The sequence below is a fragment of the Pipistrellus hanaki genome (assembly GCF_964339955.1).
Source record: "Pipistrellus hanaki genome assembly, chromosome: 14".
Taxonomy (NCBI): domain Eukaryota; kingdom Metazoa; phylum Chordata; class Mammalia; order Chiroptera; family Vespertilionidae; genus Pipistrellus; species Pipistrellus hanaki.
In genome coordinates, this window is record NC_140516.1 from 16,027,370 (window position 1) to 16,050,983 (window position 23,614).

General features: G+C 60.3%; 2 protein-coding genes across 9 annotated transcripts in view; one reads left to right on the forward strand and one right to left on the reverse strand.

The window, feature by feature from the left end:
* Positions 1–920: 920 nt before the first annotated feature.
* LOC311632935 (uncharacterized protein C10orf105) lies at positions 921–21,657 on the forward strand. Of its 8 annotated transcripts, none has more exons than XM_084904997.1 (2): positions 921–936; positions 17,486–21,657. In XM_084904997.1, exon 2 carries the CDS (start codon positions 17,491–17,493, stop codon positions 17,845–17,847), a length of 357 nt encoding a protein of 118 aa, XP_084761123.1. In that variant the 5' UTR covers positions 921–936; positions 17,486–17,490; the 3' UTR covers positions 17,848–21,657. The 8 variants fall into 8 exon arrangements, with proteins under 8 accessions (XP_084761123.1, XP_084761120.1, XP_084761121.1 ...); XM_084904994.1 differs by lacking the exon at positions 921–936 and adding an exon at positions 6,756–6,890; XM_084904995.1 differs by lacking the exon at positions 921–936 and adding an exon at positions 6,756–6,890 and having other exon boundaries at positions 17,489–21,657.
* Positions 6,332–23,614, reverse strand: part of LOC311632903 (cadherin-23-like) — a 299,605-nt gene continuing 282,322 nt past the window's right edge. Inside the window, exons 26-30 of the mRNA XM_084904920.1 lie at positions 23,499–23,612; positions 20,718–20,866; positions 12,348–12,408; positions 11,301–11,449; positions 6,332–6,868 (exon numbers count right to left, since the gene is read on the reverse strand). Of these exons, the coding sequence (XP_084761046.1) occupies positions 6,689–6,868; positions 11,301–11,449; positions 12,348–12,408; positions 20,718–20,866; positions 23,499–23,612 (653 nt within the window). The 3' untranslated portion in view covers positions 6,332–6,688. The remainder of the gene's footprint in view (positions 6,869–11,300; positions 11,450–12,347; positions 12,409–20,717; positions 20,867–23,498; positions 23,613–23,614) is intronic.

Consider the following 23,614-nt stretch of genomic DNA (forward strand, 5'->3'; position numbering starts at 1 on the left):
AGGTGCCCCTTAGGGTCACTGATGAGGGGGTTGAGGTAGGGCAGGAGGAGGCTAAGACTTTAACAACCCCAGTCCAGGCCTCCTCCCCGGGTCAGATTCCCGGTCCTGGGGTTCTGGGCTCCCAGGCCTGCCTGCCCCCCTAGGAACCCTACACACTGCTGAGGAGATGCATTTTGTCCTCCTTTGCAAACAGGCTTGTCGTCCTCTTCTGGGTCCTAGCCACTCTCCCCTATCTGTAGACAGTTTTTAAAACCATAAGGCAGACCTAGCCGGTTTGGCTCAGTGGAGAGAGCGTCGGTCTGCGGATGAAGGGTCCCGGGTTTGATTCTGGTCAAGGGCACATGCCCAGGTTGTAGGCTCAATCCCCAGTGTGGGGCATGCAGGAGGCAGCTGATCAATGATTCTTTCTCATTGATGTTTCTATCTCTCCCTCCCTCTCCCTTCCTCTCTGAAATCAATAAAAATATATTTAAAAAATAAACAAAGGTACAAAGCACTCTGGTGGTGTGGCTGTTGGTTGGTGTCCTCCCATGCACTGAAAGGTCACCAGTTCGATTCCCTGTCAGGGCTTATGCCCCGGTTGTAGGCTCCATCCCTGGAGGGGGCATGCAGGAGGCAGCTGATCGGATGTTTCACTCTCACATTTTAACCTCTCTCCCTTCCCCTTCCTTTCTCTCTAAAAATCAATTTTAAAAAATCTTAAAAAAAAAACAAACCCAACAACCAAAAAGAGCCAACAAAAAACCCAGCCAAAAACCACACGGCAACAAGCCCAGGCTTCACGGCAGGACCAACGCCACCACTTCCACTCACCAGCTGTGCGACTTTGGAAAAAGTTATTAAGCCTCTCTGATTTTCCACCCTCTCAGCTGAAAATAAGAACGAGAACACCTACCGCACGAGGATGCTGGGGGGAAGAAGTGAGCAAGCAAAAAGGTAAGGATGGTCCCTGCCCTGCCTCCTGCCTGGCAGATGGGCATGCTTTCACTCTCCAAGACTCTGCCCAACCATCACGGATATTGGTCAGGAAGTTCCATCAAGTCCTGGAGCCCCCGTGTGCTCACCTGTGAAACAGGCATAACTATGCCCACCGCACTCTTCTCAGGGCACACACAAGCAAGGCCCCTGTGCTCCGACCCACCCCACACCCTCCCACTTGGGTCCAGGCCTTGTGCGCGTTCCCCATGCTTTTTCCCACTGCAGGGCCTTTCCGGGCTGCTTCCTCTGCCTGAAACGGCCTTGTTCCTATGCTTTCTGGGAACCTCAGCTTTGGGACACTTCCTCAGGGAGGCCCTCCTGGATTTCCCCGACATTGTATTATCAGGGGTCTCATGTGGCATACATTTATTGGTGTGATACTTTGGTCCGTGTCTCTTCCCCATTGTATCTTATGCTTGTGAAGGTAGGAACTATGTCTGATTTTGGTTTCCTGTTGTACCCTGAGCCCATCCAAGAGCCTGGCCCACAGTCAGTGCTCCCTTGATGACTGCTCTGATGATCAGCATCAGGGAGTTGGCCTCAGAGGAGGAAGGGCAGGTGTCAAGGACCATGGGAATTAATGTGGGTCTGTGTCTCCATCTAGGACCTTCTGGTCCAAATCTTCCTATCCCATCCCCTGGAGGCCTGAGGGTATTACACTCAGGAACTCTCACAGCAGAGACCCTGCCCCTGGTCTGCCCTTCCTGCGGCCTCCCCAACCCTCCTCCTGGGGCCTATGGGAGCTACTGGGGCTCCCCACCCCTCCAGGGGCCTATGGGAGCTATTGGGGCTCCCCACCTCTCCAGGGGCCGATAGGGTTTATTGGGGCCCGGGAGGAGTCAGGTGTAGGTGAGTTGTGGTTTGGGGTTCTGGCTTCATGGAGGAAACGGTAGCACCCCTAAAAGGCCCCTCAGCCTGTCTCCACCCTCGCACCTCCAACAAGTCTGGGGCTACCAGGGCTGGCGTATCGGGGGCAGTGGTCCTGGGAGCCTCTGAGAAGCCAGGGCAGAGCAAAGGGGTGAGGGTCTTGCCTGGAAGAGGGTGAAGTGGCTGTGGAAGTACAGCGGCCTGCACAGAAATGTGTGCCCTGAACGGCCCTTGCCAGCTGTGCAAGGAAGTGGGGGGCTGGTCCAGGAAGGGCCTTTAGCAGCCTTGGGGAGCATCCCAGCTCCTGCCAGTCTCCACCTGTCCTCGGCCCCTGGCCTTCTCATGGCAGCGAGGGTGAGGAACAACTGGCCCATTGTACAGATGAGGCTGCTGAGGTCCGGGGAAAGGGCCCCACGTCACCATCTGAGCCTTAGCTCCTGTGGCTGGAGGGCAGGAGCTGCTGGACACAGGGCACCTGCCCGCTGCCCTCTGCCCACTGCCGAGGACTCAGCTCAATGGCTGCCCTCTGGGACCGTGGGGGCTGCAGGGAGTTGTGTAGATGCAGTGCTGCTTATGGTCTCACTCACCCCCAGGCTGGGCCCATGGATGGAGGGGGCTTTGGGACACGATTAAGCCACCACTGGGGCCTCTGGAGCCGGGCCTCTCAGGGAGCTGTGGGGTGGAGGACCCGAGCAGCTGCATTTGGCTCCCTGCAAAGACTTGGTTGTGGATGTGACGGGGACCCAGTGGGGGAGAAAATGTGGCCATAACGAGGCTGATGCAGAGCTGGACACCCCTGTGTCTCCAGGCGGCCTGGACCAGCCTGGCTGGTGCACAGCCATGATGGCTGCGTGCTCTCATTCTCACTGCAGGATGCCACTTCAGGGGACCCCTCCCCTGGGACCCACCCCAGCCTGAGGTCACCCACCTGCCTCTCCCACTTCTCCCACTTCCTAGGAACCTCTGACGCAGGGGTCACTCTGCCCGAAGAGGGCCCAGCACATGGTCTCCCTGCCTTTCCTGAGAGTCCCTGAGCCAGTGACACACGCTGCCCTTGCCAGCACCCTGGCCCTGGCGCTGTGCCCTCCACTCACATGCACTGCCGTACAACACACTTCTTACACCGACTCCAAGTCAGGGAAGGGCTGGGGGTCCCTTTACAGAAGCCACTCCCACCACGCCTCTCTGCAAGACTAGTTTACAAAGGTTTCCTATCCGCCAGCTCCTCTACCATCTCCCTCACATCCTCTGAAGAAGGCAGGGCTGCTGGCCTGACCCTCATTCTAGACCTGAGAAAAGGAAGCACAGAGAGGCTGAACAACTGGCCTGTGTCACACAGCTGGGCTGAGGCCTCAGTGTTCCTTTCATTGTGTGTTCTACCCACTCCTTGTGAGTGGGCCCTCCACCCCAGCGTCCCATGGAGACTCAGCAGGACATGGAGGGCAGAGAGGGCAGAGCAGGACACTGGGTACGGGGTGGATGAATTGGGACGGCCGTGAAGGGCCTGAACAGGGACCTCTCCCCAGGGAGGCAGGAAGGCCCAGCGCCACTCAGGGCCCGAGCCAGCACTGGCCACAGCCGAGAGCGCCGGGGAGGGTCCCGGGCCATGCTTACTCACCTTCTGTAGCGAGAGCCGCAGGAGGAGGCCGCGGGAGAGAAGAGGCAGAGATGCAGTTGGTTAGCAGTCGGCAGCTCCTCTGACCCCCGTTCCAGGCAGTGGTCTGTGGGGATGCCTCCCCCACCCCACCCCACCTGTCTGAGGTCTCATCCTGGCCAGGCTGCCAGGAAGGTGTGGCGGGATTGCCACAGGCTGCCTGCCCCTGGGCTAGCAAACCCCCGCCTAGCCCGCAGGTTGGGTGGCTGGTGAAGATGTGGGTTTGGGGTGCCTTGGGCTGGTGACGGGATGCACCTTGGGGCTCTCACCCGGGGAGTCACTCACCACAGTGGCGTCTACTTTGGGGCCGCCGTCATCCGCCACCACCGTCAAGGTGTAGAAGTCGCTTTTCTCCCGGTCCACCAGGCCCTTGACTGTGATCACACCCTGCGGGGAGGATCCAGATGGGAGAGTGAAACAGTGCATCCACCCACCAGCCTGTCCCACCCCCAAGCAGTTCCCATGCTCCGGCCAAAGCAGACTCCTCACGAACCCTGCCACTCTGCTCGCTGGGCCACCCCACCCTCCCTCTGCCTGGCATAACCATTGCAATCCTGCTGTTCTCAGTCCCACTCAGACACCACCCCTTCCAGGCAGGCTTCCTGCTTCCCGGCCGGGCATGACCGCTCCTCTCCGAGCCCCAGAGACACTCCGTTACACCGCACTGCAGTCTGTCCACACCTTCCCGTCGGGGCTCTGACTTGTAGCCTTGACTATTCCTGCTTCTGCCTCCAGCCTGAGAATGCTTTGAAGGCTGGGGAGGCTCTTGTTCATCTCTGTGCTCCCAACACGCCCAGGACAAGGCCCTGGGACACTGCAGGGATATTACCATGCCTATTTTCAAAGAAGGGATTCTTATAAAAAAAAAAAAAACACTGAAACAAAGACAACAAAGGGAGAGCCGGGCAGTAGATGAGAGCTGCACCAGGCACCGAGCTCATACTGGCTATTGCAATGATGCACACCATCCATTCTGGAGCTTCCCAACAGCCAAGGCAAAAACGGAAACACGATGGCCTGAATAGCTTTCATTATCTAGCAACAAGGATACCAGGATGCCTCGGTATAAACTTCATCTTATGCCTAAATACCACTAGGAAAGGGAATGTATTTCAGGGGTGTTTATCTCAAAGATACTTTATGACGAAGAGGAGCGCGCCATGCACAGAGGAGAAGCTGGGTCAGCGCTGGCTAGCTTTACGAGGGCTGCGCTCCCTGCTCCTGGGGAGGGCACCTGCGGCCCCAGCCCCCCTCACCGTGTAGGCGTCTATCTTGAAGAGGGCTTTGGCCTGCGCGCTGGTGTGGGCGTCGAAGCGGTAGGTGATGATGTTGATGTTGTCGATGGAGTAGGCCTGCACCCGCACGATCTCGGTGCCCAGGGCCAGGTTCTCCAGGATGGCGACCTCGTAGGAGGCGTTGGAGAACTGCACGTCCTCGTCCAGCTCGTTGAGCAGGGTGATGTAGACGGTGCAGAAGCCCTGGTTGAAGGGGGGCGCCTGGTCCGTGGCGGACACGTTCATCAGGTAGCTGGTCTTGGTCTCGTAGTCCAGGTAGTCCACCGTGATGATGAGCCCCGTGCTCTCGTCAATCTCGAATTTCCCTTCGGCGCCCGACAGGATGCGGTAGATTATCAGGCCGCCGTCCCCTGCAGGAGGACGCAAGAGGCTGTGCCATCCCGGATGGCGGTGGCGCTTCCCAAGCTGCCCCTGGCTGTGGCCTACCCGGCGAGCACTGCTCCCCACCTGCAGGCTGAATCGCCCCAAGGGATGCAGCAGAGGACAGGGTGTCAAGGTCAAGGTCTAGGTGGGCGGCAAGGCCCAGCACACGCTGTGGACCCCCTCTGGGGCCTGGTCAGGGCATGAGATGTGCCAGAGGGGGTTTGCTAGTGGAGCTTCAAAATTTAAGCTCAAGCACCTCACATGGGTATTCGGACAAGACGGTGGGGAAATTAGGATCTCTGTAGTGGAGGTGTTGATCTAAAAAGTGTTCGATCAACAGGGGCAGCATCCTCAGGGGTGACCAAGTCTTCATTCACCTTCTTCCGTTTCCCCAACTCCTTCCCCCTTCATCCAGGTGCCAGAGGCGGACTTCCTTGGCTGACGTCCCTGGAGCAGTGGTCGGCAAACTCATTAGTCAACAGAGCCAAACATCAACAGCACGACGATTGAAATTTCTTTGGAGAGCCAAATTTTTTAAACTTAAACTTCTATCGCCACTTCTTCAACATAGACTCGCCCAGGCTGTGGTATTTTTGTGGAAGAGCCACACCCAAGGGGCCAAAGAGCCGCATGCGGCTGGCGAGCCGAGGTTGGTTTGCCGACCACGGGCCTAGACTGACAGGGGTATGGTCCTGAAACCACTCAGGAAATCCCAGCCTCCCTTGAAATCATTTGCAAAAGTCCGAATGGATGTGCATTTTGGGGACGGAGGGATCCACAGACTTGACTCATTTCTCAAAGGAATTCCTGACCCTTTGCAAAGGTCAAGGACCCCTGGGCCACGTGAGGTGTGGACCTCCACTGTGTAAACGGGAAAGCAGTCCACCTGAGAGCGTGCGGAGCCCTTTCTCCCCACACCCGCCCTGCGCCCAGCTTAGCGGGGGATGCTGGCAAGTGGGCAGGGAGCCACCAGAACCACTGACATGGAGGAAGCGCAGGAACTGGGAAACGAGGAGCCATTCAGGGAGCCTCTCTGGGGGCAGCAGACCTTCAGGGAAGAGCTCCTCCCTGGCCCAGCCAGCCAGCCCCCACGAAGAGGAACGCAGTGACCTGGCACGCTCTTTGATTTTGCACCGCTCACTGTGGCCCTGGGGAGCCTGACAGAACGCCGTCCTGTAGAACAGGGCACGCCACCCCTTGAGAGCCTGTGTGGAATGCAGCAAGAGGCTGGCTGGAGGAACAGGCCTCCCCAGCTTTCTGACAGGTCCTTCACCGCTCCCAGCCCTGCCCCGCTCCTAGCTAAAGGCTGCTGGGAGCGGCTGGGTGCTGCGATAATGAATCTGCACATTCCAAACTTGTGACCTCCCCCTCCTCTCTCCATCCCGCCCTCCTGGTCCTGGGCATCTGGGGAGGAAGCCACCTACACCGTCCGGGAGCCCCTTCCTGGCCTGGGAGCTGCTGATCGGAGGGGGAGGGGAGAGCCCAAGAGTGACAGGCCCTGCAGGAGTGGGAGGGACTTAGCTGGGGAGGGTCACTCTGGGGAACGGGACTCCCGGGGGCCCCTGCTGGCCTCACCGGTGTCTCGGTCCGTGGCTTTGACGACGATAACCGACGTGCCGATGCCCGCAGTCTCTCGAAGGGCCAGGCGGCTGTACTGCTGCTGCGTGAACACCGGGGCCTCGTCGTTGACGTCCTCCACGTACACGATCACCTAGGAGCGGCCGGAGGAGAAGGTCAGAGTGGGGGAGACCGGGAAGCCCAGAGCTGAGCTCCCCGGGCCAGAGTGTGTGGTCGCTGCTCTCCTGGGCCAGCCGGAGGCTGGGAGGAGAGGCCGGGGCTGCCTGGGTGTTGCCGCGCCCTCCCCACCTCGCACAGCACCTGGCATATGGCAGGTGCTCAAACATCACCTATTACGGAACGAACCTTGTCTTACTCTGGGCTCTACTACTAACCCTGCGGGAACCTGTGAGGAATTAGTGACTCTTCTGTGCCACCAAGTTCCTCAGTTATGGAACAGTAATATCGACATAATAACTCATGTCCCATGTCACTCCCAGGGTTGTTACGAAGACAAAATGCGCCAGGCCCTGGAAGAGTTTCAAAGTGACCCCATTCAAATACCAAAACGTGTCCGGGAGAATGGACAGAAAAATGTTAATGGTGGTTGGCGCAGAGGGTGTCATTTCTCAGATTCTCAGGCCCCTTCTCCGGGGGCTCTCCCTGCCAGCACAGCCCCCACCAACTGCTGGGACCGCACACCCAGCCCTTCCCACTGACGGACAGGAGAGCAGCCTGGGTTCTCCGGCTTCCTGGGCCCCACTGGGCAGCCAGGGTGACTCCCAGGGCTCCCGTGGGGCTGAGTCACAGTTCCCCCGGAGCTCCTTGGCCAGTGCCTCTCCTTGCTGGTCCCATGACCCCTCCTGCTTTTCCTGGGGTCACTGCCTGCTAACCGCGTTCACACCAATCCTTGTGGCAGGATCTGCTTCTGGGGCCCCGGCCCATGACAGTGGCTATTTTTGAATTGCAGAAGCATGCATCTTGTTCATCGCTGCTTTTCTGCACTTGCTCATTTCTCTTTAATGAATACAGAAGTCTTGCATAACAAAAACAAAATTTAAAAGATGTTTACGAAGAGACGTCTATGACTAGAGATCAGCACATCACGCCCTTGTTTTTGCCATCCCACCTGCCCCTCCCCCAGGAGCACAGGGCAGGGGTGGCCCAGCTGTGCTCTAAGGACCGGTGTGCTGGGGAGGGAGCTATTGGTGCTCAAGGAGCTGTGGGGAGGCCCAGGGCTCCTGCCTCGTTCTCAGATGGGGAAACAGGCCCAAGGCCTCACGGTAGCTGAGAGGGCTGGAGAGGGAGGGGGGGATCTTGTGGTTCCCAATCTACCAGCACCACTGCTCTTCACACTGCGCCAGGGGTAAGCTGGCCCAGAACCGGCGAGACAGCCTCCTTCCAGCCTGACAGACCCGGGCCCAGGCCCAGGCCAGTGCACTTGCTAGCAGGGTGCAGAGGGAGCTGACAGGGCAGGGCAGTGATGTGCAGCACAGACTTCACAGCACCGATGGTGGATGAGGCACGGACTGTCTGAGAGCACGGACGTTCGGTTTCCGATTGGTCACAGCCTCGGGGATTAGCCCCATGGGGTTTAGCTGGGAACTGGCTGAAGAGAAGTGAGGGGCTTCTTTTGGCATAAGCAGAGATGGTGGAGAACTCTGGTGTGTGTGTGTGGGGGGGGGGGGAGGGAGGGGCAGAGAGGCATATGGGGGAAAAAGTCTCTCCTTCCCTGCTCCTGGAGCCCTGCTTAGTCATTACATGTTCACGCCCAGACACCCGGAACCCATATGCAAACTGCAGTGCCCACCCCAGAGCACAGCTGCTCAGGAGCCAGAACCTTCTCAGTTTGGCTTCCCCAGGAGTTTGGCTGTGGAGCCCGTGGGAGGGGGGGAGGAGAGAGGGGGGCAGCTTTGGGGAAATTTGCATGGACGAGTTTCGGGAACTCTCTTTCCATAAACAGAAACTAACCATTCATCTTTCAAGTGTGAGCCTTCCCCTTCCCGGCCTGCTTATCCCAGAGGCCTTGAGGCCAAGGGTCGAGGGGAAAACAGGGCTAGTCTAGCGGAGGATAAAATGAGGGAGGCGGCAGAGCCTGGGTGTGGCCCGTCCGCCCTGAGGCTGGCTGCAAGCCGCTCTCCACTGGTTGGTTTGGTTTCAGCCTTGTGTTTTTTTTGCAGCAGAGACGGCAAAATGGTGTGTGGTTTACAAGCCCGAGAGACACAGATGTACAGGAAACACAGGTCTGCCAAGCTCTTGCTGAGCAGTTACTAAGCGACCAGGCTCCCTGGAGAGCCAGCCTCACTTTCTGTCCAGGGCTGTGCCCTCCAACGGGGACAGGGCGGGAAGTGAGTGAGTGAGTGAGTGAGAGAGTGTGTGTGTGTGTGTGTGTGTGTGTGTGTGTGTGTGTGTGTATGTATGCGTGTGAGCATGCCTGCGAGCTCCTGCAATGTGCATGTGAGTCCCAGGTCCCCACAGGACTGTCTCACTCCGAGCTCCCCAGCCCTTCCCTCCCGCCGTCCCTGGTCTCTGAAGGGGGACCTGGAGAACGTGGACGGTCCCTGCAAACATCCCTGCTGCTGCTGGGAACCCGAATCCTGGGCCAAGCTGAAGTCAGCACTGTCCTCAAAAAGGCCCTGGTTTTCCTGGGGCTCACGTGGGGCTGGGGACTCCACGGGTCGCCCAGGGGGAGAAGGCCGTGCTCTGAAGAGCCTTGTGTATGGACTGCCTGCCTGGCCTGCCTGCCTGCTAGGAAGCCCGGCTCTGCCTTTACGGCGGGGTGACCCTAAAACAATGGCCAATGCCTTTTTGCCTCAACCTCCTCATCTGTAAAATGGGCATAACAACAGTGTTTTATGATTTTTGTGAGGATCACATGAGTTCAGGTACATGAAGCACGTAGCAAAGTGCCCGGCACAGACTGAGCACGATGTGTGGGTTCCTCACTCCTCCGGGTTCCTGGGGAGGGGAGCAGGAGGAGGAGGGTGGCAAGCCCGTGCAGCCGAGGCCCCACCCTGGCACTGATCTGCACCGCCCGGCTTTGATCCGTGCGACACAGTGCCCCAGGCGCTGCACACCATTTTGTTAAAAAACTCTTCAGCTAAGAAAGGCTGGCTGTTGTTGGTTGCCACCATGCTGAGGCAACCAACAACAGCCAGCCTTAGAGAGGCCTCTGGTTTTTCTTTGGGGTAATCCTCTTCTGCCCCTAGGTGCTCTTTTGGCAGGACTGCTCACTTGACTGACACCAGAACAAAAAACAAAAATTAGAGATGATTCACCCTGCTTCTGGGAGGGTGAGGGGACCATAGGGGGGCTGTGGTTAGGAGGCGTGCAGCCCAGGGAGCCCCCTGAGCTGTGCTGACATCAGTCATTCTGTGGCCGGAGGTTGGTCCCACAAAGGGCAGGCTCTGACGTGACTGTGTGTGTCGTGGTGTGAATAAGCGATTCCACAGGCCTGCAGGTGAGCGGGGCCCTGGGGGACTGCCCGAGTGCGTATTCAGGTAACTGTGCTCCACTCTCAGTCACCAGGGCTCCGGAATTGTTCCCCGAAACCCCCAGGTGTGAAACCCCCAGGGGTCTGCCCCACTCTGCCATCTCCACTGGCGGCCAGATCTCACGTGGAAGGGCGGCCGTAGAACCAGGCTCCCCTTCCCCTCGCTTCCTGCAGCAGAGTTTCAGGGGCAGCAGGAGGAGGGGGCGGAGGCTGAGTCACCTGCCCCCCAGCCCTGCTGAGCGCTGGTGACCCCGCCAGCCTCTGCTCATTGTTTCCAGCTCGGGGAGGATTGGGGGGGGGGCAGCCGCTGCAGATGGGGCCGATAAGAAGAGTGATGCTGTTCCACTCGGTTCTGGTAAAAGTCCCTCCACCTGACTTTTCCCATCTCCCTCCCACTCTTCCCCTCGGGGTCTGACTCACTTTCCACCTGGTTAAAGCGTGAGCTGCTGATCGTGCAGCAGGGTGACCTTGAGAGGTCATTTCAGCACCCCCCTGCCACTGGGCCCGAGGGCATGGACTGGCCCAGCCAGCGGGAATACCTGTGTGTCTGTTTTTGGCTGCTCAGGAAGATGAAGGTTGACTGGATTTTAGCTGCTAAGGGAGAGCCCGCAGTGAGGGAAGTGGGCAGACAAGAATACATGGGATGGGGCAGCTGGAAGAACTATGGGATCTTTGGGGGCCACTTTCCATGGAAAGACTCAGAAGACCTGGGCTCTGAGGTCTGTCACTCATGCCTTTTCTGTGCCTCAGGCTCCTTGTTTCTAAGCGAAGTGGGCAACAGGTCCATCTCTGAGATCAGAGCGGGGAGATTTTCTTGTGTAGACATAGCAGGTTAGTGTGGTAAGGACAGCTCCTTAATCCCACCATGGACGCCCCTTCCACATCTGGAGGAACGGAGGCTCAGAGAAAAATGATACATCCAAGATCCCAGGCTGGGCACCCCAGCACTCCGGGGAGCTGGTCACTCAGAGCCTCAATCAGTGGCAGCCCTGCCCTGCCCTGCCCCGCCCTCAGTGCAGGAGGTGATGCGGGGCGTTAGGCCCGGCTGACTGGCTGTCTGAGAGCCGCCCACCCCAGCCCACCCCGGACTCACCCTGACGGAACTCCGCATGGGGCCCAGGTCGTGGTTGTAGGCCTCCACGATCAGCACGTGGGACGAGTCTTGCTCCCGGTCCAGGGGCTTGGGCCCCCGCATCAGGAGCCCGTCACTGACGTGGATGCGGAAGTGCTTGCCATCGTTACCTGTGCGGAGAGACAGAGGAGGTGCCTGGGCTCTGTCCTGGAGCGGGAGCCTCTTGGGATTGTGGGGTAAGGGAGGGGGACCCGGCCCCCCGAACGCTGATCCTGCCCACAGGTCTCAGGACATGGCCGCTGCCTCCTGCTGCCCTGCCTGGCAGGACTGGAGGGGGTGGGTAGAAGTTTACTCTGTACCCTCCTTACAGGAAGCCTGGGGGACCCCTGAGACACCCTCCCATCCCACATCCGAAGTGTCAGTGGATTCAATATTTCAGAGGGGTCTGGGCACCACAGAAAGAGGAGCCCAAACCAAATTCTCTGTGGGCGGGTGAAGCCAGGGTTTGGTGGACATCTCGCGGCTGGCCCAGTGCCGTGCCCAAGTCCTGTGGTAACAGCACCCTGATTTTCCTCTAGGGATCCACCCTCCCTCCTCTCGGTCCACGAGCTTTGTGACTCATTTGGGGAAGCTGGGGGCACTGCCCTCGTGCCCAAGGCAACAGTGATGGTAAGGGATGGGCCTGTGACGCATGCTGGGCCGTGACAATCTCCGGGGATCTGGCCGCCGAAGGCCATCCTGGTCCTCATGACTCCTCTGGAAGGTCGGACTGGAGGCAGGGTCTGGGCTAAGCTTACCTGCCTGTTCCCCAGTCCTCTCTCCTGGGGAAGCTGGGTGCTGGCAGGCCCTGAATAGGGAGCCGCTGCTGCTGCGGACCGTACCCCTCACATGCAGCACCTTCATCTCTAACTGGCGCAGAGGACTGGCGAATGCCCCCGGTTCTTCCCTCTGGCCGCCCGTGTGTACAGGACTGGGGCTTCCTCAGCCTCAGCTCCCAGAGCCCAGGTAGCCGAGAGACGCTCTGCCAAGGGACGGGCTGGCCCCTGCCACCCCACACCACCCACTCACCTTGCAGGATGCGGTACCACACGCGCCCAAACTCGCCCTCGTCGGCGTCGGTGGCCATGAGCTGAGGAAGGAGGATATACAGTCAGCCCCCGAATGCCAGCCCCCAGGGAGAGAGAGGTTTGTGGAGTCCCTCTCCTTCCCTCCGCACCCCCCAGCCTGTCCTGCCCAAGCCTGTGGCTCCCGCAGAGGCTTGGGTGTGGGATGGGAGAGGGACGTGTCTGTCTTTCCCGTCCCTCCAAGGACACCTGACTGACTCCATGCTGCCCTGCCCGTGGTGGGGGACCTCGCCAGCTGTTCCCTGGTCCCCTCCAGGTTCTTGGGGAGGACCGGGAGAAGGTGGGAGGTGGGTCCAGGCTTGACTAGGTCAGCTCACACACCCACACGCCCCTCCGCCAGCCTTTGGAGCGCTCAGAACCTCACCCAGCGTGGTGGGTTGTGTGGCTGCTTCTTGACTGGGTGACCCTGCCAGGCCACACCCCTCTAGACCTCTGTGCTTTCACCTGAGGGGCTGGCTGAGACGGCTCCTGTCCTCTGAGGGATCGGACAGCCCTGGGAGGGCTCCCGTCCGACTGAGGCTGTGCAGAAAGTGCTTTTGTGGTCAGGGGCCAAGGCAGGAGGAAGCTGCTGAGGGCCCCAAACCAGGGCTCCGAAAAGGGGCTGGGCTCCAGGCTCAGGTCTGGGCAGAGCCACAGCTTCCCCGCGCTGTGCTTCTGGGAGCCTGGGTTCCTTCATGGAGAAGCTGCCTGAGACTTAGGCTCCTAAGGAGGCAGCTTACTGCCAGGGAAGCTCTGGCTTCTGGGAAGAACGACGGGTGGGGAGGAGCGTGTGTGTGTGTGTGTGTGTGTGTGTGTGTGTGTGTGTAGGTGGTGGGAGTATGTAGGTGAGGGTATTTGTGGGGGTGGGGAATGGGAGGTGTATGTATGTGTGTGTGTGTGTGGGAAGTGTGTGGGTGTGTATATGTGAGATGTGTGTGGGGTGGGTGCATGTGAGGCGTGTGGGTGTGAGATGTGTGGGGTGCAGGGTGTAGGAGTTGTATGTGTGTATGTGAGGGGTGTGTGTGTGAGGTATGTGTATGTGTGTGGGGTGTGGGAGGTGTGTGGGTGTGTGTATGTGAGGTGTGTGAGGGGTGTGTGAGGTGTATGGGGTGTGTGTGAGGTGTATGGGGTGTGTAGGGTGTGTGTGGAGTGTGTGGCATGTGGGAGGTGTGTGTGTGTATGTGTGTGGGTGTGTGTAGGTGTATGTGAGGGGTGTGGGTGTGTGTATGTGAGGGGTCTTGGAGGTGTGTGAGGTATGTGAGATGTATGGGGTGGGGTATGTGTATGTGTGTGGGAAGTGTGTGTATGGGATGTGTGGGTGTATGTGAGGGGGGTGGGGGATGTGTGTGGGAGGTGTGGGTGTATGTGAGGTGTGTGTGGGGTGTGGGAGGTGTGTGTGGGGTGTGTGTGTGTGTATGTGAGGGGGGTGGGGGATGTGGGAGGTGTGTGTGGGGTGTGTGTGTGTGGGTGTATGTGAGGGGGGTGGGGGATGTGTGTGGGGTGTATAGGTGTATGTGAGGTGTGTGGGGTGTGGGAGGTGTGTATGTGTGTGGGTGTGTGTGTGGGTGTGTGTATGTGAGGTGTGTGAGGGTGGGAGGTGTATGTGGTGTGTGTATGTGTGTGGGTGTATGTGAGGGGTGTGGGTGTGTGTGGTGTATGTGAGATGTGGGGGTGTGTGGAAGGTGTGTGTGAGGTGTGTGGGGGTGTAGGAGGAGTGTGGGGTGTGTAGGAGGAGTGTGGGGTGCAGGGAGAGCCACTGCCTGAGGGTATCCAAGGCCCACCTCCTGAGGAGCACAGCAGTGGCTTCCCTCTATCCTAGGCTTTCTGCCCTGTGATCTCTTTGACCTTTGAGAATGCCTTTCCCCCTTCCTTTCTCCACCTTCAGAGGAAAGCACTTTTCTGGGAAGATGAGGGAGGAGCCTGGAAGGGGAGAGGCCCAGAGACGCAGGAGGGGAGAGGGGCCTCCGGACTCCCAGGACCCCCTCGCTGCCTGCTCCCGCCCCCTGCGCCCCCTCTCCTGGGTAACCTGGGTAACCTGGACGCTGGCAGGCCCTGAATAGGGGCTGCTGGCTGCTCAGACCATACCATTCCAGCGCCGCTGGGGGAAGGTGAGAGCCACGGGGCGAAGAGGCATTGAAACCTCCCCCCCCTCTCCCGAGTGCCCCCCGTGCCCCGCCCCCAGGGGGCTCCCAGGAGACAGGCAGCAGAGCCCTGGGGAGGCCAGGAACAGAGCTCCCCCGCCCTCCCCCAGCCCAGTTGCCATCCCTACCCTCCTAGTGACCCCTTCCCTAGGCAGGGCCCAAACTCTTGTACACAAAGCCAGGCCCTGCTGGAGAGTGAAGGAGGCGACCCCCTCTGCCCAGCCTGGCTGACGGGGGGGGGGGGGGGGGGGGGGCACGGCCCTGCAGAACCCAGGGTGAGTGGGGGCCACGGGGTGCTCCACCTGGGACAGCTGAGAAGACCCCCCACCCTGCTTGGCTCGGGACTGCTGAGGGCTGGCTCTGAGGTTAGTGCCGGGGGACTGCGGGAGGTCTGGGGAGGAAAGTGGTGGTGGTGGGGGGAGGGGGACGGGGGGTGAGGGTGTGCTCAGACTAGGTAGGCCCTCTACTTCTGTGCAGTGTGAAAGGCCTATGGGGGCAGCGGCTAGCCCGAAGCCAAACAGCCACATGTGCTCCGAGGCCCTGCTCTATGGAGCTCTGAGGTGAGACAGAAGGTTCTGGACTGAGCTTCAGAGCTATGGCCAGAGCGGAGAGATTCCACGCCTCGGTCAGGCAGAGGCCTCCTTTTCCGTAACCCGCTGGCCTGGCTGGTCAGGGGGGCACCGAGGGACGGGAGCTGCCTGGCGTGTGCCCAGGGAGGGGGCTTGGTGCTCTCAAGCACGTGGGATCTCTTGCTTCCAAGGGAATGACTCAGGTGCTAGTCACCGCCTCATGGGCCTCTTCGTTACAGTGCTTCCCACGGACGGGAGCCAGGGCCTGCTTTGCTGGCCCCATCAGGTCTCCAGACCCGTGTGCAGGCCTCAGAATAACAGCGGGATTAGCGGGACCGAGACGTCTCCCACGTCAGACCGTGCTTTTCCTGCTCCCAGCCAAGCAGGGCCCACACGCTCCTGGACAAAGCAGGCCCAGCGGGAGAGCGAAGGGAGGCGACCACTCTGCCCAGCCCGCCAGGGTGGGATGGAGGGACTGCCAGTGTTTTCCCCATGGGAGCTGGCGGTGGGCATACGCCATCTGTCCTCCATGCTGAGATTCAGGGATGGGACAACCCGTGGCCAGAGTGCCCTCCAGGCGATGCCTGCAGGGCGGAGGTCTAGCTAGATGGCAGCTAGATGGGCATCAGAGTTTCCAGCTGGGAGCTGGGAGCTGGGAGGGGTCCCGTTCCGCCTGGAAATGCTGGAAGGAGTGGTGGCAGGGAGTGGGCAGGGAGCGGGGTGGGGTGCTCTGGGTGCCCTTAGTCGGTCCGGCACCGGCCAAGGCTGTAGGCAGCAAGAAGTTGGTCCTAGGCTGCTGGTGAGTGCCTGGGTGGGGACTGGGGGTGGGGGTCTGGAAGTGGGAGCGGGTGGCCCTCTCTACTTCCTCCTGCTGCTGACAGGGACCCTCTGCAGCCACCTGCAGTGCCTCCTACGGCTGAGAGTTAGACTGGGCTGCACGTTGGGGAAAGAAGGGAAATCCGCTGCCCCCAATCTCACCGAAGTCTCCAAGAGCAAAGAGTAAGACATGGTTGTTATTGGACCATCCTTGGGGATTTCCTGTCCTGAGTTTGTAGGAATCAGAGATCACAAAGGCTGGCTCGCAGAGCTGGATGTAGCCGGCTGGTGTTTTTTGCTTGGCCTGCTGCATGCATTCCGAAGTGTTTGGAATCGGGCTTGCTTAGCCCCCACGCCTCTCTCTCTCTCAATCTCGCGTTAACCGAATTCGAATTCGTTGCCAACACTGAAACATCAGGAAAGTTTGCCTAAAAATCCAGATTCCTGGCTTCTCTTGGGGAACTGGAAGGGCCGACCGCACTGGGCCTGCCTCTGGCATTCCACCAGCCTGGCCCAGACCCTGCACCCCCAGAGGCACCTCACCTACCCAGCTGTCCTCCGCTCACACGCTACCCACCAGCCTGGCTCTGCAAGCAGCGGAATTGGACCGTCTGCGGTGCTCCCTCTAGTGTTATTCTCTGTGATGACAGGTGGCTGGTGTCTGTGTGGGTTCCGAGCCCCACCCTGTCAACTCCGTGTTCTCCGTGGGTTCTGTCCCACCTGTTCTCAGAGCAGCTCCATGAGCCCTGGGAGACGGTGGGGAACCAGAGGACTGGCAAGGGCCTGGGGCCAGGAGCCAGGAAACCTGGTTCTGGCCTTTACGTGGTCACTGGCTCAGTGTGTCCTGGGCCTGACCTCAGTTCACTGGCCATGGGAGAGCCGGGCTGTCTCGGGGAGCACCATGGGGCCAGGCAGGTGGCGTGGGGCGTGCAGTGGGCCTGGGGGAGGGCGGCGAGCGGGGGGCCAGGGCCTTATCTAACGGAGGCAGCTGCTGCTCAGCCCCGGCCACTGCGTGCCAGGCACAACTGGCCTCAGATTGCCAGTGGTGAAATTTGGAAATTTCCAGAGATGTAAGATGTCCAGATAGTTATGTGAAATCTCTTTTTTTTTTTTTTTTTTTTTTTTTTTTTTTGGTTGTTTGCGGTTTTTAATCACAATTTAAATTTATAAAAATACTGCAAGAGCCAACCGAAACACACCGGTGGGCCCCTCATTTCAGCCTCGGCAGAACTGTTAGGCTCTCTGCACCCCACACTCCAGGACTCATTCCCGCTTACAGAGCAAATTACTGAGGCACTGGTCTTAGATCCCAGGTTTTCGGGTCTAAGACTCTATTGTGATTCGTGAGGATTGATTTTAAAATTCCTGGCTCCTCCACTGGGGGCGGGAGTTCAGGCCCAGCTCCACCGTTTTCCCGCTGTATGACCTGAGCCTGTCGCCTCTGTGGGCCTCCCTGTAAAATGGCTGTGATGCGACCTGCTGCTGGTTTAGCAGCGCCCAGCCCCCTTCCCTGTCCCCCTCCTCAGGCCTGGGTCCAGCTGATTTACCTCTGAGCTTCCGTCCCATTCCCGTTGCAGAAGCCATGAGCACAGAGGGCCCCAGCCCCGCCACAACCGGCACTCCGGGGAGCCCCGTGGAGGCAGCAGCCCCCCTGCCCGTGCTCATCACCGTGGCCTGCATCTTCCTCCTGCTGGCCTTCTGCCTGCTGTTCCTGACCCTCTGCAAGCCGGCTGCCCTGGACCCCCGCCGCCCGGCGCGGGAGCGCATGCCCCACCACCCCGGGAGCCCCAGCGAGCCCCATCTCCGGCTCTGGACGCGCCTGGGCTCCCTGCGCCGCTCCCTGCACAGCTTCCGGCGGGGCCGGTCCGCCCCGCAGTGCTCACAGCCGGACCACGACGGCAGCCACGGCTGGCACTGCACGGAATCTACCAAGATATGACAGGCTGCCGCCGCCACCAGGGATCGAGCCTTGGACCACCCTCCCTCGGACACAGCCTGGCACCACGGGCTGTGGGAAGACAGTGCCCTGACCCCCTGTGTGCCCAGGCCCAAGGCCTTTCCCAGGAAGCCCTGGGGAACACCTTCCTCCCTGCAGGCCCGCCCGCCCGCTGCTGCTGCTGCTGCTGAGACTGCTGGCTGGGGTGGGAAGCAGCAGCCTGGACCCTGGGCTGAGGCTCTGGAGACAACAAGCTGGACCCCAGGGTCCCTCTCTGGCCAGGAGGCCCCCATCGCCTCCAGGGAGCAGGGCCTGATTCCCAACAGGAGGCATGTCCTCCCTCCACGGCCAAACCCAGCTCAGATTTCAGTGCAAGTTGCCAAATGGCTAACGGTTCCCTCCAGCCAAGTCTGAACTGTTGACAAGGCGCTGCTCTGCCCTGGACCCCACTCAGGGCCCAAGGCAAAAGGGAACCCAGAGACCCCTCCCGCCTTTCCTGGGCCCTGTCAGCATTGCCCAGCAATCCCTGGCCGCAGCTGCACCCTGCGGTAGACCGGATGCCTGGGCGCCCGCTGAGGGAGGGTGATGGTGAGGGAGGGGGTGTGAGTGAGACTCCCAACACTGACCAGCCAATAGCAACCTTGGCTGCCCGCCTTCAACGCACCCGTGTGGTTGGGATGGACCAGGAAGGGGCCGAGAATGGGGTAACCACTCCCTGCAGAGGCCAGGCCGGTTGTGTCAGAGTGGCAGGAGGCATGCCAGCCACTGAAGGTGATGCCACCTGGGCTCCGTGGACACATCAGAGTGGCTCCATGCCTCACCCAGGGAACACGGCGGCCTCTCCTCAGTGGGAAGGTCCAGCTTTCTCCAGGACAGCTGTGGGACTTACAGCCCGGACCACAATGGGGTTCTATGTTTTGGGTGATTGCTTCATTGCCTGGCTACCTGTCTAGGCAATCCCACTGAGGGCGGGCTTCTCAGAACCCCTAACTCTTCCTTCTCCTCCCAAAGCCAGGGCTCTGTGCCGTGGTTGGCTCCCACACTTGGAGAATGGGCAGAGGGGGTCTGAGGGGCCAGCCACGGGGCTGCCCACCTCCCCCTGCTATGACCCACAGTGCAGCTGGCCAGGTCTTCTTAAAGACTGAGCTCTGGTTCTACTCCTCCTAGCTCCCACACCATCACCGCTCCCTAGTGCTGGCTGGACAAAGGCCGCGCCTCGGTCTGGTGCTCGGCCCTGGGAACTGGCTCTGAACTACCATTCTAGTGTTATCTGGACCCAGGACATCGCCTGTCCCCCGGCTGTGCCCCCCTCAGGAAGCCCCCCTGCTCTCCAGCTGAAGGTCACTGTGGCCGGAACCGCCCGACTCTGCACCTCTGGAGGGAGGACGGGGATCACGGCCCCTTGGCTGTGTGAGTCATCCTTGTCTGTCTGTGTCTCTTCCCTCCTACGTGCTGGGAGCTGACAGAGGGCAAGACTGGGCCCAGTCCCTCTCGGCTCCACCCGCTGGGGCACGAAGAATGGGACTGGTTACTGAGTGACGGGAGGGTACACCCAGTCTGGGTACATCCACCGTCCCCCAAAGCCTACGGGGTCCTGTCCTCCCTCAGACGCCCCAGGGAGCAGCTCTCTCCACAAGCAGGCCCTGTGGAGAGGCTCCTGTGTCCTTCCTCCAGTGTCCTGCTTGGACAGGAGCTTCCGGGAGAAGCTGGTGCCTGCCTCTGCCTCTCTCCCTGAGGAAGGGAACAGGGCTGCCCCACATGCCTGGTCTGAGTAGCGTTGTGTAATAGAAACCAATCCTTTGGGTTTAGAAAGTGGGGTGGGCCTCCTCCCAACAGCCTGTTCCCCCCTCCTATCCCATCCCTCGCCTCCTTGTGACATCCCAGGATGAGTTCCTCCTACAGTCAGTCCCCCAGGCCACCCCCTGGCCAGTGCCCTGCTTGGCACCAGATGTTCTCTTCCTGGAGACCAGGGTGGGAGTGAGGCTGCCATGAGGGAGAAGGAAAGGCTGGGGATGGGGAGGGGCTCTGAGGCCTGGTCACACCCCAGAGTGGCAGGTATTTGGCCAGCGGCGAGGGGCTCTCCAAGCCCCCGGGGGGAGAGAACCTGCCTCTTTCAGTAACCAGCCAGGCCCTTGTGAACTCTTGGTGCCTCTGGGCACCGGCACCCTGCTCCCAGCCTTCCCTGCCTCCTTCCCAGTCCCTGGGCAGCGTGGCGGGTGCACTCCCAGCCTCCCAAGCCCAGCGCCTGGCGCAGCGGGCAGGCCCAGTTTGGCTGTGTTTGGCGCAGCCTCCCAGCCGGAAACCCTGCAGCGGATGAAGACGGTCATTCATTCCCGGCTCCCCTCCCCGCCCAGCGCAGAGGCCTCCGGGTGCTGGGGAGGGCCCGGCCCCGCTCCAGGCCCTCCCTCTCCCTCTGTGTCTGCCCCTTTCTTCCTGTGCCTGGTGCTTCCCCGGAGAGGAGCTCCGGCCAAGGGCCCGTGAAAGCCACTCTGTTCTGGGCAGCGCTGGGCCCTGGCTCCCTCCTCAGCTCCTTCCTGGGAAAATGCGACCAGGCCATCTCCTCTCCGCTCTGAAAGGCCTGCCTGGGAGGGCGGGACCAGGCTGTGGGGAGGAAGGGAGACGAGGGGGCCAACGCCTTCCTTCTGTGTTTTGGGGCGGAGCCAGGGCCCTGTCCTCGATGACGTAGTAACCTGGGGTCCTCCTCTGTCCCGGGAGGAGGGGGCCTGGGTCCCCCTTCCCCACAGCACTGGCTACTCTCGGGGCAGCAGCTAGGCCCACTCCTGTTTCTGCCCCTCCCTGCCGCGATGCCACTGAGCATGTGCACTCAGGCCCGAGTGTGGCCCTGCCTGCCCCGGCCCACCGGCCACACCCACCTGCACGATGCTGTGGCCCTCGGGGATGTCCTCGGGGACGCTGGCCTCGTAGCTGCTCTGCAGGAAGATGGGCCGGTTGTCGTTCACGTCCAGGACGGTGACGAACACGGTGGCGGTGCCGGTGCGCCGCTTGCCCACGGGGCCGTTGTCTGTGGGAGGGGATGGAGGATGGGCTGTGAGCAGCGGCCTGAGGGGCACATTTCCTGGGCACGTGCCCTGCGCGCCCCAGCCACAGTGGCCCGTGCAGGCCGCTCTTTTCCTCTCTAGATTGGGAATGACACTAACGACATCTAACACGGCCCTCCGTCTCTCCAGCAGCCTGTGGAGCAGGCGCTGTGGCGGTTATTTCCGCTTCACAGAGGAGGGAGCGGAGGCGTGAAGTGGCTGAATGGTGGCCCCCAAAGGCATGCTCATGCCAAGTCCCTGGGAACCTGTGGATGTCAGCTTATTGGGAAAAGGGTCTTTGAAGAGGTGATTGGGGTAAGGATCTAGAGATGACACGTCCTGGATCATCAGGTGAGCTATACGTCCAATGAGAGGGTCCTTCTCAGAGAAAGGCAGAGGGAAAGCTGAGAGAGGGGAAGGCCCCTTAGGTGGAGGGAGAGATCGGCACCAGCAGAGTCAGGGAAGGGTTCTCCCTGGGGACCAGGGAGGGAACATGGCCCTTAATTTCAACTCCTGGCCCCAGAGCCACGAGGGGATCCATTTCTGCTCTTTGATGCCACCGACTCTGTGGCACTTTGTCACTGCAGCCCCAGGAACCAGAGTCGGGGACCTACGTCACAGACCCAGCTGCTGTCAGGCGGGCCCGCCTCAAGGCCGCTGCCCTCTGCCATACACAGTGGATGGGCAGAGTGTGGCCTAGTGACACTACATCTGGGTTCTCAAGAGAAATTGAACTTGAGCTTTTAAATAAAGTCTGACTTTTAAATGTTCACAACTGTCATTCGATATGAAACACGAGATGGGTCAAACAAGCTTAAGGGGTAGACTTGGGCTGTGGGTCCGCTACACTCCGGGATGTGGGGCCTGCTGATTGCTAAGGTAGCTGGGTTCCTTCCCCTTCAGCCCCTGCAGGACCTCCCGGGCTGGGGAGGTGGCCCAGCCCCAGGGCAGCTGTTGAGTCATTCTTCCTGGAGGAAGGAGCTGTATGTCTCCGCAAGGACGGTCACCCAGGGCTCCTCCCAGGCTTCCGCTGGGCAGGAGGGTTCCCAAGGGCCAGTGGTGAGCCTCCCCCAGGCCAGCCGACACGTGCTGGGATGCAGTCGCCCAGCCTGAGTCCTCTCATCCTCTCACCGCCCTGGGGGTCCCGCCTACTTGCCCCGGCTGGGGGCAGTGTGAGGCCCATAAAAGGCCGGAGCTGAGCCCTATCCTGCTAGCCAGTGCTTGTCATGAAGGCTGGACTCAGTGGGGATGATGGGTCCCCAGAGGGCGGGGTGGCTGCCCAGGGTGGAGGAGAGCAAGGCAGAGGGAGGATGCGTGTGGGCATGGCAGGCTGGGGAGGGACGGCGGCTGGAATGAGTGAGGCCAGAGAGCACATTCCCTTTCCACCCAGAGCTCAGTGCAAACTCGAACTGGGTGCGTCTGGGAGGGCCCGGGCCAGCGGGAGGCCAAGGTCTCATGCCCTCCTCCTACCCAGAGCCCTCAAGGGCTCCTACTGTCTGGAAACTAAGGCCCAAACTTCCAGCCTAACATTTAGGCCTCCATTGCTGCCCCTACCTGGTCGCAGTCCCTTCTCTAATATATGTCACACTAAAGAGCGCGCGCGCACACACACACACACACACACACACACACAGCTCTGTCCCACCTCCAGGCCCTTGCATGAGCAAGCTCCTCTGCCTCAAATGCCCTCCCTGCTTCTCCTTGTACTGAAACCTCACCTGGCCCTCCAGCTGGTGGTGGGCATGCCCACTTCTCCCTGTAAGTACCAGCCTGCCCTCAGGTAAGTCCATGCCCTGAGATGGCGCCAAGAACACCCTTCCTGACTCTGAGGCCTGGGGTTCCGGGTGGGTCTGGCTGCCCCCCAGATCCCCAGCTCCAGGAACTGCGATTTAGGCCTAAGCCACCAGGACACCTCACCCTCCTGACCATGAGCAGGGGTTCCACGGGGGCAGGTGGAACGAATCAGAGCTCCGCCCAGGCCTCCACTGGGGAGAGACCATGCTGTCTCCTGCTGCTACATTTGAACTCAAGAGGACTGAGGCCGGGGCGGCAGCAGCAGTTGGTCTCCATGTGAGGCAGAGGCAGAGCCAGGCCGCAGAGAGAGACCGAGGCCCGGTGGCATCGCCTGAGCCCCGGATCGTCATACCCGAAGCTCCATCTACCTCCCCGCGGACTGGTTCTGTGCGATCCCATTCCTGAAGTCAGTTTATTTTAAAATGTGCAACTAACTGATTCAATGGTATTCCCTGATGCCACCTCCTCCAAGAAGCCTTCTTTGGTCTCCCCCCTCCCCCACCACATTTCCACCACCCTTTGTGCGGCTGCTCTCGGGTCGTTCCTTCTCCTGTTTGCTTGTTCGGCCTGGCTCTGCAGTGATGTGTCCACATGCTGGTCTTTTCTTTGGCTCCCATGTGACTCCTCCCACCACACCATCTTAGTGTGCATATAGCACCGGGCACCGGGCCTCCTGCCTGGGAAGTACTCAGTAACATGTCGATGTCTAGCCGCCCTTTCTCCACTGGCATCAGGGCAGAACCGTTGGCTCAGGGTCTGGGGCCTCAAGTGAACTCTGCCCGGCGCAGCCGTGTGTGGTGTGCGGGGAGGGCCGGTGCGTACCGATGGCCTCCAGGACGAGTGTGTACGCGGCCGTGGTCTCCCGGTCCAGGTTCACCACCGTTCTCACAACAGCGTCACGGTAGCCAACGCTGAACTTCCCATCTATGTTTCCTCCT

What these genes read in the sequence shown, in the direction of transcription:
- LOC311632935 (XM_084904992.1), top strand. Translation starts at nt 15,700, where the DNA reads ATGGCAGCTAGATGGGCATCAGAGTTTCCAGCTGGGAGCTGGGAGCTG. An exon ending in TGGTCCTAGGCTGCTGGTGA is followed by an intron (nt 15,896 to 17,488) that starts GTGCCTGGGTGG and finishes CCGTTGCAGAAG; the next exon opens with CCATGAGCACAGAGGGCCCC.